The following is a 16,756-nucleotide window of genomic DNA, read 5'->3' as shown; positions in this document are numbered from 1 at the left end:
TTAGAAATATATTTAAATTAATAGTTTACATAATTTTATTATTGCATAAGAAAGTAGTTAGAATTTTTTTTATTTTACTTTTATAACTGTATTAAATAAAAAATTCTAACAAAATATATTTATAATTTCTAAAATTATAAAAAATAATTTATATTTTAAACAAATTTCATAAATGTATTTGTATTTTATCCTGATTCTTCCCCCAAAAGAGTCAATAAGTGCAGCCTCTTAAGTGGATTGATGCAAAGCTTCCATCAGTAAGGGGTATTATTTTTGGACTGGCCCACGAAAATGCCTGCCCTCCCTCAAGCGATTCTATTTAAACTCAAAATATATTTCAATATGTTCAATTTAAATTTATAAATTTTAATTTTTATTATATTTTAATATAAATTTATTAATAAGATCAATACATATTAAATTTTAAAATAATTTTTTTTTTCTTATGGTACACTGTGATCACGTATTTCTATTCAAATCTCTTTATCTTCTTCCTTGAGAGATTAAGGGTATGTTTGGTTTGTGTTTGAGAGATGTGTTTTAGAGATAAAAAGTACGAAAAGTTGTTTGGTTTGATTTTTTTCAAAAGATGTTTTGGAAAATTATTTTGAGAGAAAGTTTTGGAAAAAGTGATTGATTTGATGTGTGCGAGAGAGAGATTTGTTTGGAAAACTTGTTTGGTTTACAAATTTTGAGAAATTTTTTTGAGAAAATTTATTTGGTTTCATTACTTTTAAAAACATATTTGTAGAGAAAATTTCCCAAAAATTTTTCCGAAATTCAAACCAAACGAACCCTAAATTTTTTTTTTCTTCTTCATCTCCCTTCAAAATTCCAATTTACCCTGCCAAAACTCATTATCATCATCAATATCATTATTTTTTTTATTATGTTGAAACTCTAAACTCTAAAAGAAAATTTGAACAAAATCAAATAATAGATGAGAGTAATAACCAAAATAATTTTTTGAAGCAACCTATTAAAAGAAGGTAAGTATTCATATAAAGGAGTTTTACAATTTTTGTAGAGCACTATTAATTATTTTTTATATCTTTTTTTGGACAAAAATTAAAGGGTTAAGTAATTAAATTAACAATAACATATTATTGGAGTTGTTCTTATTTTGTCATTTAAATATTACATTATTTGAGAACTACTCTTTCTTGTTAGTGCTTGATACTTATGTGCTTGTATGTTTGGTTTTTATTTTTCCACGAGTATTTTTGTGGTTAATTTATAATGTAAAAGTTCTTTTTTTTTGTATTGAAAAGTTTTATAATGTTTATGTAAAAGTTTGGTTTTTCTATATTTATAATACTTATGTGCTTATGAGGTTGGTTTTTTTTTTTTTTTCTACTGTATTTGAGAATTATTTTCTGTATTGAAAAGTTTTAAAAATAATTTAATTTTTTTAGTTTGTTTATTATTTATTATTTGAATTTACCTTGAAGATAATTTAAGAAAAATAATAAGGTGTAATGAAAGTAAAATAAAATTTAAAATAATTAAATAAAATGTACTTAAAAATTAATTATAAGTAATAATTTTTTAGTGTAAATAGAATCCCCCTCCCTCAAGCACCTCCGACCCATTCTTCATATTTTTATTTTTGAAGAGTTTTTACACCCAATCCATTCTCTAAATCTATCTCTATTTGAGAAGATGATAGATTAATCCTCTAAATATAGAGGGACAAATGAAAAATAGAGAACCTCTAAAACACTATTTATTTTAGTTAAATACCCTTTATCCTGAAGATTTGTTTCCTTTAAAATTTATATACCAAACATATCCTTTTGTAGTTTTGATAATATATTATAAAATATAAATAACTTTTAATATGTACATTTAATTTTTTAAAATTTGATATTATTAAAAAAAATTAAAATCATACCTTTAAAATAAGTTTAATATTAAATATATTTGACAAAAATATAAAGATTAAAAATTTAAAGGATGATCAATCACAGAAATCTAAAAGAGCTGGGTTGCTAGGTTATGTTTTTATCGAACGATAGGTAAGGAAAATTAATGGAGGGAAAAAGGGATGGTAGTTAGGAAAATATTTAAAGAAGAAAATAGAGATTTATGATTGGAGTTTAGATGAATACTAATATACTCTATATACACTTTTTGAATAAAAAAAATTATTTTTATCTACTAATTGAGAGTATTGAGATGGAGATGCTCTTAGTGATTCCTTTGATAGATCCGCACACAATGCAACAATTACATTTGTTTGATTTGGTTTTTGAAGTTTATATTTAAAATTTTTTAAATAATACAAATAAATTTAATTTAGTGAAAAAAGTAATAAATTAAAAGTCTTCATCATTTTCATATAATTTATATTCTATGAAGGCAAAAATAATTTTTAAAAATTAAAAAATATCTTTTGTGATTGTTTTTATCAAACAAAAATCTATTTTCTTAAAAAAAAAAAAAAAAAAAAAAAACTACAATTAAAACCAAACAGCAGGCTCACACGTATATAGAGGTAGGTCCATACACACTCTCTATAAGAGCATGTATGAGTAAAAAGTGTTTCGAAGACGATAGTGAACATGTAATGCAAGATGTGAAAGAAAATAATTATTGATTTTTTTTTTCTTTTTGTTGAAGGAAAATTAGTTAAAAATAAAATTTTATATGGAAAGTTCATTCAGAATTATGTGATAATGATTTTTTTTTTTTTTAAATTATAAGGATAGATTACGACAGTAATCTCCAGCGAAAGAGGGAGTGAAGACCCAGAAGGTCACATTCTCCTTGGATGTTGAGATTTTTTTTTTTTAATTTTACAACATAAAGAAAATATTTAAAATAAAAAAAATTATAAAAATATTATTAGAGTGAAATGACAATAATATTTAAAAAATTATGAGAACAATAATAGTTGTTTTAATTGAAAATGAAGAGACTACTATAAACCAAATTATTTATAAAAAAATTTGAATACAACGGTGATGTCATTATTATTGACACACAAGTATAAGTAATCTCACTATAAAGATATAAAATTTATTGAATTGTTATTTACATTTAACATGCGAGGTTCACTTTCTATGTGTTTATGTACTATTAGTTGATAATGGCCCTGTTTGGTAGGGCTTATTTCCAGTTTATTTCAGCTTTTAGCTTAATTTAAGCTATTTTGATGTGTTTGGTTCAGCTTAACAATACAGCTTATACCTTTTTGTAAGTAAAAAATCAATTTATTCTTTGAGTGGGGGAGGAGAAGCTTAATTTATAAGTAAAAAATCAGCTTATGTTTACAGCTATAAGCTGTTAGGCTATAAGTTATAATCACTTTCCCACAGCTCTACCAAACAGGGCCAATATCACATATCAATGATGACGTAGTACTACTATTATATTGAATTTTTAATCAAATTTTGTATAAATTTTTTTTATCATTATATAATTTATTTTAGGACTTATATCCATATAATTTTTTTGTATTGTTTATGATACACTAGTTACAAATAACATTATTTTTTTGTTGTTTCTCGCAATCAATCATAAAAACTTGCGTGAAATATTTTTGTAAAAATTTTTGATATTGTAATTAATAATTACCCCCTCTAATTTAATTTTTTGGCTCTGCCACTATAGTCCCTGTACTATAGTTATTGTGTCATTTCAATCCCTCTAATTTCAATTGGTTCGACTTTGACTTTAAATTTATAATTTTGTTCCAATTTGGTCTGTTGATTATAACTCTTAGTATTTTTTATGAAAAATATGCACATAAATTTTATGTGCCATATTTTTAAGGGAAAAATTAAACTTACCAAACTCAGTAATTTAACCTCAACTTATTTAATGATAATTTTTCTTAAAATATGCTAATGATATTATCTATTGGATTAAATTGAAGTAAAATCTAAAATTAAGAATCAAAATCGAGTTAATTGAAAGTATAGAGATTAAAATGACATAAAAGATAAAAAAAATAAAAATAGGGACCCTAGGTGTAATTTGCACAAATTATAAATTATAATAATTATTATTTTAATTTAAAATGCAAGAGTCACAAAAAAACTAAATTCCATGCGGACGGACCCATAGTTCATAGACTGCAAAATAAATAAAATAATATGTGAAGAGGATGGTTATTTTTTGCCACCTCGCTCTGCACCTGCATTGGTGCCTTGTCTTGTATGGATTTTTCTTACCCCAATAAGGAAGTGGTATCGCCACGAGTTTTGCTTCCCCCGCACTCTTCTATTCAAACCATGTCCTAATTATATTTATTAAATATATTTATATATGTATAATTTAAATTTGATAAGTTGTCAAAAAAATTAAAAAGTTAAAAAGTTATTCAAAAATTTAAAAACTTATCACTATTCACTAAAAGTCAAAAATTACAACTGCACAACTCTCAATCTTAATACTCCTCTACACACTAATTTATACAATTTTTTAATACACATTTTTTTATAAAAAGTTAAAAAATTAACCCAAACATCTATATTTTTTTTTCTCAATTTTTTAATTCAAAAAGACAAAAAGTACACTTATTTAGGAAACTCCAAATAACTCCTTAATATTAATTTTTACTCATTCATTTTTTATTTTATATATTATAATTCTTATTAACTATAAAATATTATCCGTAATATACTATGTTATTTATAATTTTTATTAATATTATCATTTTTAACTTATAAAATCAATCAGTCTCTCACTCACACCTACCCTCTCCCTGCCGAACGCGGATCCTCGGCCGCCCTACCCGCCAGCCCTACCCGGCAGCCCCCAAAACGACGTCGTTTTGGGGGTTTTTGTTTTTGTTTTTTTTTTTTTCTTTTCTTCTTCGTCTTCGTTCTGCCGTTTCTCTCTCTTCGAACCAGAGGGGAGGGAGAGGGAGAAGAGGGAGGAAGGAGGAGGGAGGAGGCTGCGAGCTCGCCATCGCAGCTCGTCGCCTCGCCGCCGGCCGTCGCAGCCGTCCGATCGTCGCTCGATCCGGATCGTCGCAGCAGCTGCACCGCCGTCGCCGCAGCTGCACCGCCTCGCCTCCGCCTCCTCCTCCTCCTCCCCCACTGGTTATGGCCCCCTCCAGTCCGGCCCTTCCCTCCCTCCTCCTCCTCCTTCTCCTCCTTCCTCCCTCTTCCTCTCCTCCCTCCCCTCTGGTCTGGTTTCGAAGAGAGAGAAAGCCAGACGAAGACGAAAAAGAAAAGAAAAAAAAAAAAAAAAAAAAACCCCCAAAACGACGTCGTTTTGGGGGGCTGCCGGGTAGGGCGGCCGAGAATCCGGACTCTCTCCCTGCCACCTCCCAAATTGCCTGCCCTCAATTTGATACGGATAGTGGGTGTGGATTCCTATAAACCCGTGCCAAACCTGACTTGTAGCTATCCCTAAATAAATAAAGATACAATAATACTAGGTAGTTCAAAATTTTATGACTTAAATAGTTCAAATCACTTAAAACGATATCGTTTTGAGTGTAAATGAGTATAAAACGATATCGTTTTGACAGATTTGAGCCATTTAAGTCACAAAATTTTGAGGTACCAAACATTTTCCATAAAGATAAATGTGATTGTATCTTTGTTACATTATTCCATTATTCCATAGCGCACCAACTTCGTTTTTTTTTTTTTTTTAAATTTCAATGCAGGGTAGGATTAAAAAAAAAATTAAATAAGTAATAAAATATATCAATATTAATAATTAAAGATATAAATTTTTTCATCAATATATAATATTTTTTTGACAGCTAATAAGTAATTCCACTTCTGCCCCCCCTTTTTTTTTTTGTCACTTAGGTCCCGTTTGACGACTTACTTTTTTAGTCAATTAGCTAAAAAGTTACTAAATTAGTCAAAAAGCCAACAACTCATACCAAAAAGTCAAAGATTCTCTTTTTTCTCTACTTTTTGCACATCTTTTCGTAATTAACCAAAAAAGTCATCCCAAACATACAAGTTTTTTTTACCTACCTTTTTAGCCAAATAGCCAAAAAGTTACTAAATTAGCCAGTTCTCAAACGAGGCCAAGTGTAGAAAATTTATTAGGTAATTTATTTTAAGCAAAACTCTTTTTGACATTTTTTTAAGGGTAAATTGCATTGACATTTTTTGAGATTTATGTTTATTACAGTTTTTTTCCTTACCTTTTGAAAATTACATCCCCTCCCTGAGATTTAAAGTTTTATTACAGATTGCCTTATGAGGTTTAAAGTTTCATAACAGTTCTTCCTCTCATCGTAATAATCATCATACATAAAATTAAATTAACAGGGGGTTAGTGTAATTTCCCAAATGTGAGGGAAGAACTGTAATAAATATAAATCTCGGAGGGTGTCAGTATAATTTACCCTTTTTTTAAATATAACATTTTTAAAGATATATTTTTAAAGTATGAAAATTGTTTTCACATAAATTGTTGAGCTTTCTCTCACTCCTTGGTATCCGTCCCTATCTCCTTAGCCCTTCGGCCATGTTTGTTCGGCTCTGAAATATGATATTTTATATTGATTATTTTTGGAACTTAAAATTGGATATAATGAGTGGTTTACTTTTGTGAGGGTATTTTCATCAATGTATATGCTCAGTTCGCCCCACGCAACAAGCTTAGAAGATTGGGTTCATTACCCATCAAGGTAAATTGCATACATATTTTTAAATCATATTTAAAAAAGATTTGTACAAAAAGAGTTTTAAAATATTTTAAAAAATCTATTTTAAATTGATTTGAAAAATATGTCATTTCTTTAAAAGGTGTTCAATCGTGCCTTGCAAGCGATCGATCGCATGGACACGCAATCAATAGATCGATAGGTTCACTGGTTAATCGATCGTTTTTCAAGCAAAATCAAGCGATCACTGAGTGATTGATCGCCAAGGGATCCCTTCAATTAAATTTTTTAACAGAAGCTTGCGATTGATATATGATCAATCCTTTTTGGGTGATCGGTCAGTCTATCTTGTGCAATCCATCAATGTGCCACTTATTTCTAAAACCTAATTCTATTTGTTTTGAAATTTCTTTTTTGTCTATAAAAGACTTTTTTGAACACGTTTTAAGGTATTTCAACTATTGATTTTTCATAGAAAATTATATATTCTCTTTAGAGAGTTTAGTTTAAAAAAACTTACAAACATTTTCTTAAAACTTTTGCATTATTGTATTGTGTGTTCTACACTTTTGACCGATTGGATAATTAGAGTTGTACGTGAACGAAGATTGAATGTGAAGTTTGTGGTGCCCTGAAGATCAAGAAAACTGATCGAGTCAGACTAATACATTGAATTTGTAAAAGTTGTAAGTACTCTCGAATTTGTGTTTGTATTATTGGATTTTTAGTGAATTTTTCTAAGTATTTGAATCGTGATATTTTACCCTTGTGGATTTTGCACGATATATCATATGTTTATTTGTTGATTGTTTATTCATGTACTAAATTGTTTAATCAACTAAAATTGAACTGAGTAATCCAATTTTTAATTGCATAGCCTATTCACTCCCTTCTAAACTCTTTATATTCGAACTCTGTAATTTTAGGCTCCATAAATGGTGTTCGGATCATATGGAGTACTCTTAGGGTGTATTTGTTTAGACGGATTGGATAAAGAGGGATTGTAATCTATCGGACTGTTAATTCTGGGATACATTGTTCCCGAATTATTTGGTTGAACTGGATTTGTATCCTACGTTTGTTTAGTCATGAGATTAGATGTCTGGATTGGACTATTTTTAGTGAATTTAATGTTTAGTTGGAAAGACTGGATAAGGAAATGTTCAAAAGACTATTTTACCCTTGTAATTTATAATTTTTTATTTAATATATAATTTTAAATTTGTAATCTGTAATTTATAATTTAACAACACTAAAAAAATATAATTTATAAGGCCATAATTTTTAATTTATTATTTTCAATTAAATTAAATTTATAATTTATATTTTTTACTTAATATATAATTTTAAATTAACAACACTAAAAAATAATTTTATTTAATATATAAATTTAATTTTTTAACAACACTAAAAAAATCTAATTTATAAGACCATAATTTTTAATTAAATTATTTTCAATAAAATTAAATTTATAATTTATATTTTTTACTTAATATATAATTTTAAATTAACAACACTAAAAAATAATTTTATTTAATATATAAATTTAATTTTTTAACAACACTAAAAAAATTTAATTTATAAGACCATAATTTTTAATTAAATTAAATTTATAATTTATAATTTTAAATTAACAACACTAAAAAAATAATTTTGTTTAATATATAAATTTAATTTTTTAACAATAAAAAAATTATAAGGCCATAATTTTTAATTTATTATTTTTAATTAAATTAAATTTATAATTTATAATTTATATTTTTTATTTAATATATAATTTTAAATTAACACCACTAAAAAAATAATTTATAAATATTCAAAAGCCTATTTTACCCTTTTTCAATTGTTTGTTGAGTAATAGCATGAGAGTAAAATGAACACTTCGCACATTAATCCTATGGGATACCAATCCCATGGAAATAATCTCACCCCTCCCCTTAGGATATAATAATCCCTCATATGAGAGAATAATAGTCCGAACTATTAATCGGGAACCAAAAAAAATTGAACCAAACGACTAATAGTCCAATTTCATAAAATAATCCCTTAAAACAAACAAACTCTTATAGTAGTGTAAAATGGTATCATTTTGTACTAAACTTTTGGAGCAATTCCTTCCCGAATAGTTTGATCCTTCTAACAAAATATTTTTTGAATTTTGAATTTTTTTAATTTAAACCATACATTTTTTATTTATTTTCAATCTAAACTATAAATTTATTTTTATTAAGTAAAATTAACTAAAAAATAATATTTTAGTCTTAAACTTAATGTATGTATGTAACAAATTTTTTCGTTAAATTTAATAACTAAAATATATTTTTTCATAAATCTTTACCTAATGAAAACAGATATATGATTTATGCTGAAAATAAATAAATAAAATATTTTGTTAGAAATGTTGAATTTTAAAAAAAATTCTTAAAAAAATTCAGCTTCAAGCATTCAAAACCGAGTAAAAAATAAAAAAATAAAAAAATGAAACATTCAAAACCAGTCCTGATCCCCCCAGATGTATCTGTGTTCTCGAACGAATCCAGCCATGACATGTGGCGAGTCAATCTAAGGAGGGGAAAGGCATGCATGTGAGCTTGTTCCTCTCCTCTCTCAAACCGACAGAAGGAGTTAATGTGAGCTCAAAAAAACAAAATAATAATAATAATACTATATGCACTATTTAGTGTATTAATTAATATATTAATTGATGATATGATATAATTTAATGTTGTGTTTAGTTAAGAGATTTGTAAAAAAATTTTAAAAGAAAAAAAGAAAAGGCGTGTGAAACTAGGTGAAATATAAGTATGTTTTATTCGCATTTCACCTACATTTTCCATTTTCCTTTTCAAATTCCTCCTCAAATCCCTCAACCAAACACAATATAAGAGATTTTTAATATTTGTAATTTGATTAATGAGTGAGATCAATAATAATGTCATAAATAATGTTAATATACAAGTTAATGCACTAATTAATATATGTACCCAAAAAAAATAAAAATAGAAGAGTTAATTGGTCGGTACAGAACCAGCGTTATGTTGTATTCTACATATAGTATATGTTGTGTTCTACATAGTGCAATTGATTAAAAGTGTAAAACTTATAATTTTATATTAAATAATTAAAAAATATAAAAAATATGATAATTTATCATTAGTTAGAAGTATAATCATATAATTTTTTTAATCAATTAATAATTATTCCTGACATTTTGACAGCATGGGCCCACACTTCTCTTCTCCTAGCCGTTAGATACAATAATTATATACATTTATTACCCCCAAATAATAATATAATATATACATATTTATTACTAGTAGAAATAGATTGATCCAACTAGGCACCACTCCACCCAAAAAACCCCTCATCATAGAAAAGAAAAGAAGTTGAATGAGCAGCAGCAAATAGCTCTGAAGCTCTAACCTAACAAACAACGACAACAAATTCATCAAATGATGTCCGACTACACAGAAACGACCCACCAGCACCAGCACCAGCACCAGCACCAGCACCATAATATGATACCCAAGGAAACAGCACTGCAAGCACTAAACACCATAATCCAACTCCATTTCGAGAAGACCCTTGAGAAGAAAAGGGCTGTGGACCTCCAGAAGAAGGAGCTTTGGAAGCTCTTCCAGTTCTTCTTCATCTTCCTCGCCCTCCTCTTCTTCGCCCAGTCTCAGTCTTCTTCTTCGAGGCTCCAATGCCGCCATTGCTGGGTTCCAATTGGGCTCCTCTCCCTAGCCCACCTCATATTCTACGTGTCGGTGGCACAGACCCTGAGGTGCATCAATGGCTTCAAGTACCAGAGGAGGTGCCACAAGCTCACTCTTGGCTTGGCCACTGAGAGGCTCAGACAGATCAAGATGCGGATCGGCCTCCTCGATGGTGATGGTGATGGTGCTGGTGCTGGTGCTGGTGATGCTTCTCTTGTTATGGTGGGAGGGGATGAGTTTGAGATACCTTACCAAGAACCTCCTGATAGCTACTTCGGTAAGTTCAAGCGCAACTGGGCTTTGCATTTTGGCTTCTTGATTTTTATTTATGCCTTCATGGTCTCTTCCTCTGTTGTTCTTCTTTGTTTCTAGTACTCCTCTTCCTCTTTTGTAGAAAGGCTTCCCTCTTCTTGCTTCTCTTCTTTTATTATTTATTTCAACTACATATTTCATTTCATTTAATTAATACTAGTTAGTTTGGTGGAATATATTTGTGTTTTACACAGAGAAAGAGAAAGAGGGAGACAGAGAGATATATGATTATGTATTTTGGGTACATTGTTAAATGATGTTGTGTTAAATTAGTTTTTGATTTTTGAGAATGCAGCAGGCAGGTAACCCACCTACGTTTCAATTTCAAAATCTTGATGGACTTGGCATTTAAATGCCTTATGTTGCATACAACAAAAATGCCAAGAAATAGGGAAATTTAGGACATTTGTAATTTTTTATTATGATTGGTTGGAATGTTGATTATGACTTAGGTCGTTTGGTATTGGTTAATATAGTCAATTTTTTTAGTTCGAAATTTTTTTAGTCTGACTTTTATAGCCTCGTTTAGTTTTTGTTTTGGGACTCTTTTAACTTTTGTGAGAGAAAAAGTATAATGATTATGAATAAAAAGGGATATTTTGTCTTTTGTGTTTTTTTAGTCCCAAATTGTTAGCCAAACGAACTCTTATTGTAATTATAATATTGATTATAATATTATTTTAATTATTATTTATTTATTTTTAATTATATCTTATGTGAATTATGATATTTGTGATAATTAATTACATAAATATTATAACTTGTCTACAATACACACTGGTGTTTACATAATTGTCCTTTCAAGTATATCTCTACGCATTGTCTATAGTTAATAAATAAATATGATTATTCTAACACAAGTGAAAATATGTGATGGTACCTATAGAAATATGATATACGTCTTGTTTGAAAAAGAATTATTTTAATTAATTTTTTATAAAAGATGTGTAAAAAAATTTTAAAAAAATAATGTGATAATTTCTAATAATTTTTTTGATCTTTTTTTAACTATTTTAGGGTTCATTTAGAAAGTGTGTTGGCTTTTTGGTTTTTTAAATATCTTAGCTTAAGATTAAAAAGTCTCATTTGGAAAGAACTTTTTATTTTTTTAGTTTTTTATTTTATTTTTTTGTGAGAAAAAAATATAATAATTATGGATTGAATGTGATATTTTGTTTTATTGAATTAAAAAATTTATTTTATTTTTTATGACTAAAATAATGAAGAAAAGCCCTAAATTTGACTTCCTAAACGAGGCCTTGGACACCCCAAACAAGTCCATCGCATAAATGGGTTAAGGGATGAAATATAGGGGTCTTTTGGGAAGCAAAAAAAGCAAAAAAAGCAAAAAAAAATAGTTTTTAATTTTTTTACTTATTTTGGATCACATTATCTCTTACATTTTTTATCTATAAAAAGATAAAATAAACTAAAAAAATTAAAAAAATAATTTTTTACCAGCTTTTCAAAACACCATAGTACCAACGGGTTATTTTGACTTGTTTTGAGAGATAAATTAAAAATTAATTTTTTCGTCTTTTAAAAAAGGGGAGTTGACCTATAAATCCCATTTGGGTAACTTGTGAACATTCTAGTCCCAAATGTGTTATAATACTCTCACAAGTCCCAATTTGTGGTGAATTACGATTCTGCCCATAAGGTATGATGTTTAATGATAAATAAACAAGATTGAGAATGTTACAGCATCCATGTTGGGCAAAACCGCACTATAGTCTTTTATGGGTTGGTACGTTATGTGGGTCTGCCCACGTCACCCAATCCACATACTGAGCATATACCATATCCACGTAAAGATCCTTCCAACCCACATCTACTTCGGGTCAAGCTCATATTGGAACTCAAAAAATACGTCATGGAAAACCACACTGGCGTAGTTTATGAGTGATGGCCAGAAGGTGTTGATGCAACATTGTATCCCCGTCGTCGATTGAACGGTGAACACATTCCAGGACATGGTAGAGCTTTAAACCCTGCATCCCTCATTGTCGTTTACGTAGGTCAACATTTAGTCTAACGATCGACAAAGAAACATCAACATCTAATTTCATTCTGATTTCAAACATGCAAATTTTAGGGTACATCGCCTCCGATTTGAATAGAAATTCAAGTTGCGATGGGTTGTGTGGCGACCACATAAGTAAACCACATTAGCAAATTTGGTAGTAATCTGTTTCCGAATTTCCAAGGATTTAAGTTGGGTGGATCACGACGTGAGCGGAGGTGTATCCCAGTTTCAGAAAAAGGAAATCCCCTCAAAATCACACCAAATCAGCGTTCGTTTTGGAACATACCCCAGTGTCAGGTCAGTGGTCCTGTTATTTGAAGTGTGTGTGACACATTTGGGACGACACAACATTTGCTTTCCTCTCCCAATAAAACAATTCTGCTAGTGTTGCTGTGTGAAAGTGTGAACAACCCCTTTCAGGATGACGATGGTGTGCGATAGTGAGTATCCATATCTATATTGTTATGTGTTTGCGGTGTATTATTTGAATATGGTTTGATGTGTGTGTTGGTAATATATCAATGTTTTCAGTTTGCTTATATCGATGGGGTACTGGATGTGGGGTTTGGTGTAGTTAGGGTTGGTTTGGGATGTCCTAAAAAAGTGTACTTTTTGTCTTTTTACGAAAAGATGTGCAGAAAAGTAGAGAGGTGATGTGATGAAAAAAAGATAAAAAGATAAAAAGATGGATTATATAGTAGATCCCAAACTAAGCCTTAGTGTTGATGTTCGGTTTGGTTATAATGTGTTGGTGAGTGAGTTCTGTGTGGGATGTATGTGCGGTTATGGTGTGGCATTGCGTGATGTTGCTGGGTGTGGGATGTATGTAGTCAAAGATGGGTACATACATCAATTAAAGAAAAAAAAAATTCTAATATAAGTCTTGTGTCTTTTATATAAAAAAAATAAAATATAATTGGTCTTATTAGTATATGACTGCCACATCGCACGTTCACATCGTTCAATAATATACATGCAACGCAGCTTCGGTGAACGTTCACTTTCACATTTAATTACATTTTTCAAAATTCAAATACTAATAAATCTTAGAAACCTACAAAATCCTACCTATATTTGATCTTTCAAAAAATATATGAGTAGTGTTGGAGACCCCTCCAATCACCACCCCCACCACCCCCCACACATACGTGGCGGGTGGTGATTGGAGGACAAGTGAAAAAAAAAAGAAAAAAAAAAAAATCCAACCAATGTGAGAGAGAGGGGGTCAAAGGGGGTGAGAAAAAAAGGAGATCTTAGACATTTTTGAAAATATATATAGTAAAACAAACGTAATCAATGGAATTCAAAAATTCTTTTAAAAATGTTACGTAAAGAAATGATAAAAAGGTCACCAAATCCATTTCAAAATTAGCAAATAAGACCTTGCGAATCATATTACCAAAAAGAAAAGGCTTTCCAGAATATTAAAAAAGAATGAGGACTTCTTAACCTAAAACTCTCCCAAATAAAATTTTTTAATAATATATATATATATATATATATATATATATATATATATAAAAATTAAAAGAAGATGCGACTAAAAAAAACAAAAAAAAACAAAAAAAACTAAATACTACTTTTAACATGTTCCCAAAACAAGGCGTTGCTGTTATCTATCTATTCTCTTATAATAATTTAAATTAAAAGTTAAATTACATATATCCCTCGAGATTTAACAAAATTATAGATATTTTTTTGAAATTTGAGAAATTACAGATATTTTCTGAAGGTACTATTTGTATAACAAATTAGGGAACAAATTATTATGAAAATATAAATCTCAAAAGACAATTTACTATGAAAATATAAATCTCAAAAGAATATTTATAATTTTTAAAACTTTAAAAAAACATCTATAATTTAACAAAATCTCAAAAGAGATACATGCAATTTGCCCTTTATTTAAAAGGATCTTGACTGTGGCTCAATTCAATGGAATGGCGCGATAGACATGATGAAGGCATGTGCTTTTCAAGTTCTTTTTGTTCAGATACTCATGACATCTTTTCTTTTCCTTTTTTATTTTTTATTTTTTAAGTCGAAATAAAAGGATAATTTTCTTTCATGTTCTACATTTTGATGTATTTTTTTTTTCTCGTGTATTTATTTTTGGTATAAATAAATGCATAAGCAAATGGCTGGTTTCTTTTTCAACGAAAGGAGACGCATGAGATGGAAAGATATATGTATATAGTATATTGAGTAATGTTAGAGATATTAAATAATCTATTAAAAATTTTACCAAATTTTTTATATGGATGTGAGGCTACACATATATAGGTTTGTGTGGATTTCACACCTATATGAGAGATTTGGTAAAATATTTGATAGATTATTTGAGATTCATAACATTTTTTAGACATATTTGTAAAAAATTACTTTTTAGTGATACTTTTTAAAAATAATTACACATAAAAATAATTATAATTATTATTATTAATAATTATTATATTTTTTATTTTTTTTGTAATTCATCTTTCTGACACCGTTGTGTCCTTGAATATTACTTTTTTGTGTTTGGTGCTACAGTCCATTAACGACCTCGACTGCTGAAACCACTGACCTTGACAGTACAAATGTCATCGGGGATCTAAAGGCTCCGTTTGTTGTAGCTGTTTAAATAGTTTATAGATTATAATTTAACAGATTATAGATTATGACTTTAATCAGAAGTTGTTAATCTGTTTGGTGTAACTGTTAGATTATAGATTTAAGTTGCTGAATAGTGTTTGTTAAATAAGCTGTGAAATAGTTTTTTCAATTAATTTTTATTTTTTGTTTGTCTACATTTCTCATAAAAAATAATAATACTAATCTATAGTCCATTTGAGTTTTTTTTTATTTTTAAAAAAATAAAAAAAAAAAAATTAAGAGTATAACTGTAAATTAACATGTCCACAGCAGAAGCTGATAATCAGAAGCAATGGGTGAGCAGCTTCTCAGAATCAACTTTTTTGAGTTAAAATAAGCTGTTAGAATCAGAAGCTGTTTGAAATAAGTTTAACCAAACAGTCCAAAATAACTTTTTCAACGCTAAAAGTCATAAGTTAACTCTGAAAAGCTGAAACAAACACCCCCAAAGAGGTGCTCATCTTAGGTCTTTCTCTATTTATTTTTCATTTTTAGAAAAAATTTCATTTTATTTTTTAAATTATTATTAAAAAATCAATTCAATCACTAATTCTTTTACTACTAATATTAATTTAATATGAAACTATATTAATTTTCCTTCATCATTAGCTGACATCTATAAATAAGCAAAAGTCATTAACATGACATCAAACTTAAAATTTGGAGAAATCATCTGCAAGTGGTGGCAGAAGATGTAAATCACAAATTAGTGAGAAATTTTTTTAAATTACAAAGGCATGAAAAATTAATAATTATTTATCATATTACCTTTTAACTCTCAAAAATCTCTTCTCCTCTCCCTCTTCCCCTTGAATTAGGATCATCTCTTTGATTTTTCTTTCTGCCTTCCTATTTGCAATGATAAAGATGTTCTCTAAGATGATCCAACGATTTTTTTTTTAAATAGTCAAATTTGGACTATTGGATCATTTTAAGATGCATCTATCCCGTTGTAAGTAGGGAGGTAAAGATCCCTCTCCCTCTCCCCTCCCTCCAAAGCACAAATCACATTGCTCAGCTCATTTTTTTAATTAAAAAATAAAATAAATTTTATTTTAATAAAAGACACATAATTTTTAATGTATGAATTTAATTTTTATAAAACTAATATTATTCAAAAAATATCAACAAAATTTTAAAATGAAATTAATATTTAACATATTTAATAAAAATTTAAATTAATAATTCAAAAAATATATATAAAAATTTACATAATTAAAATGATCTGTATGATTTAAAATTAATGTAAACAATAATTATTTAGAATTACTTTTTAAATAGAAAGATATTATTTTTATTTACTAAAAAAATGTAAAGACTAATAAAATAAAAATATTAACTCAAATTGTACAAAATAATAATAATAATAATAATAATAATAATAATAATAATAATAATATTAATATTATTATTTAAACCACACAAATGTTAACTCAGATTGTATAAATAAAAAATAATAAACCATACAAATAATAATAA

The 16,756-nt window shown here is 28.1% G+C and overlaps 1 protein-coding gene across 1 annotated transcript; it reads left to right on the top strand.

Moving 5' to 3' along the window:
* Positions 1-9,906: 9,906 nt before the first annotated feature.
* LOC114296018 (uncharacterized) lies at positions 9,907-10,947 on the top strand. The gene has a single exon (XM_028240303.2). It carries the CDS (start codon positions 10,039-10,041, stop codon positions 10,675-10,677), a length of 639 nt encoding a protein of 212 aa, XP_028096104.2. The 5' UTR covers positions 9,907-10,038; the 3' UTR covers positions 10,678-10,947.
* Positions 10,948-16,756: the final 5,809 nt, after the last annotated feature.

Source organism: Camellia sinensis, chromosome 1 (genome assembly GCF_055761805.1).
Source record: "Camellia sinensis isolate YWXY chromosome 1, ASM5576180v1, whole genome shotgun sequence".
Classification (NCBI taxonomy): domain Eukaryota; kingdom Viridiplantae; phylum Streptophyta; class Magnoliopsida; order Ericales; family Theaceae; genus Camellia; species Camellia sinensis.
This window is presented reverse-complemented; position numbering and strand designations above follow the sequence as displayed.

Excerpts from the sequence above, each read along its gene's own strand:
- LOC114296018 (XM_028240303.2), top strand. The coding sequence starts at position 10,039 with ATGATGTCCGACTACACAGAAACGACCCACCAGCACCAGCACCAGCAC.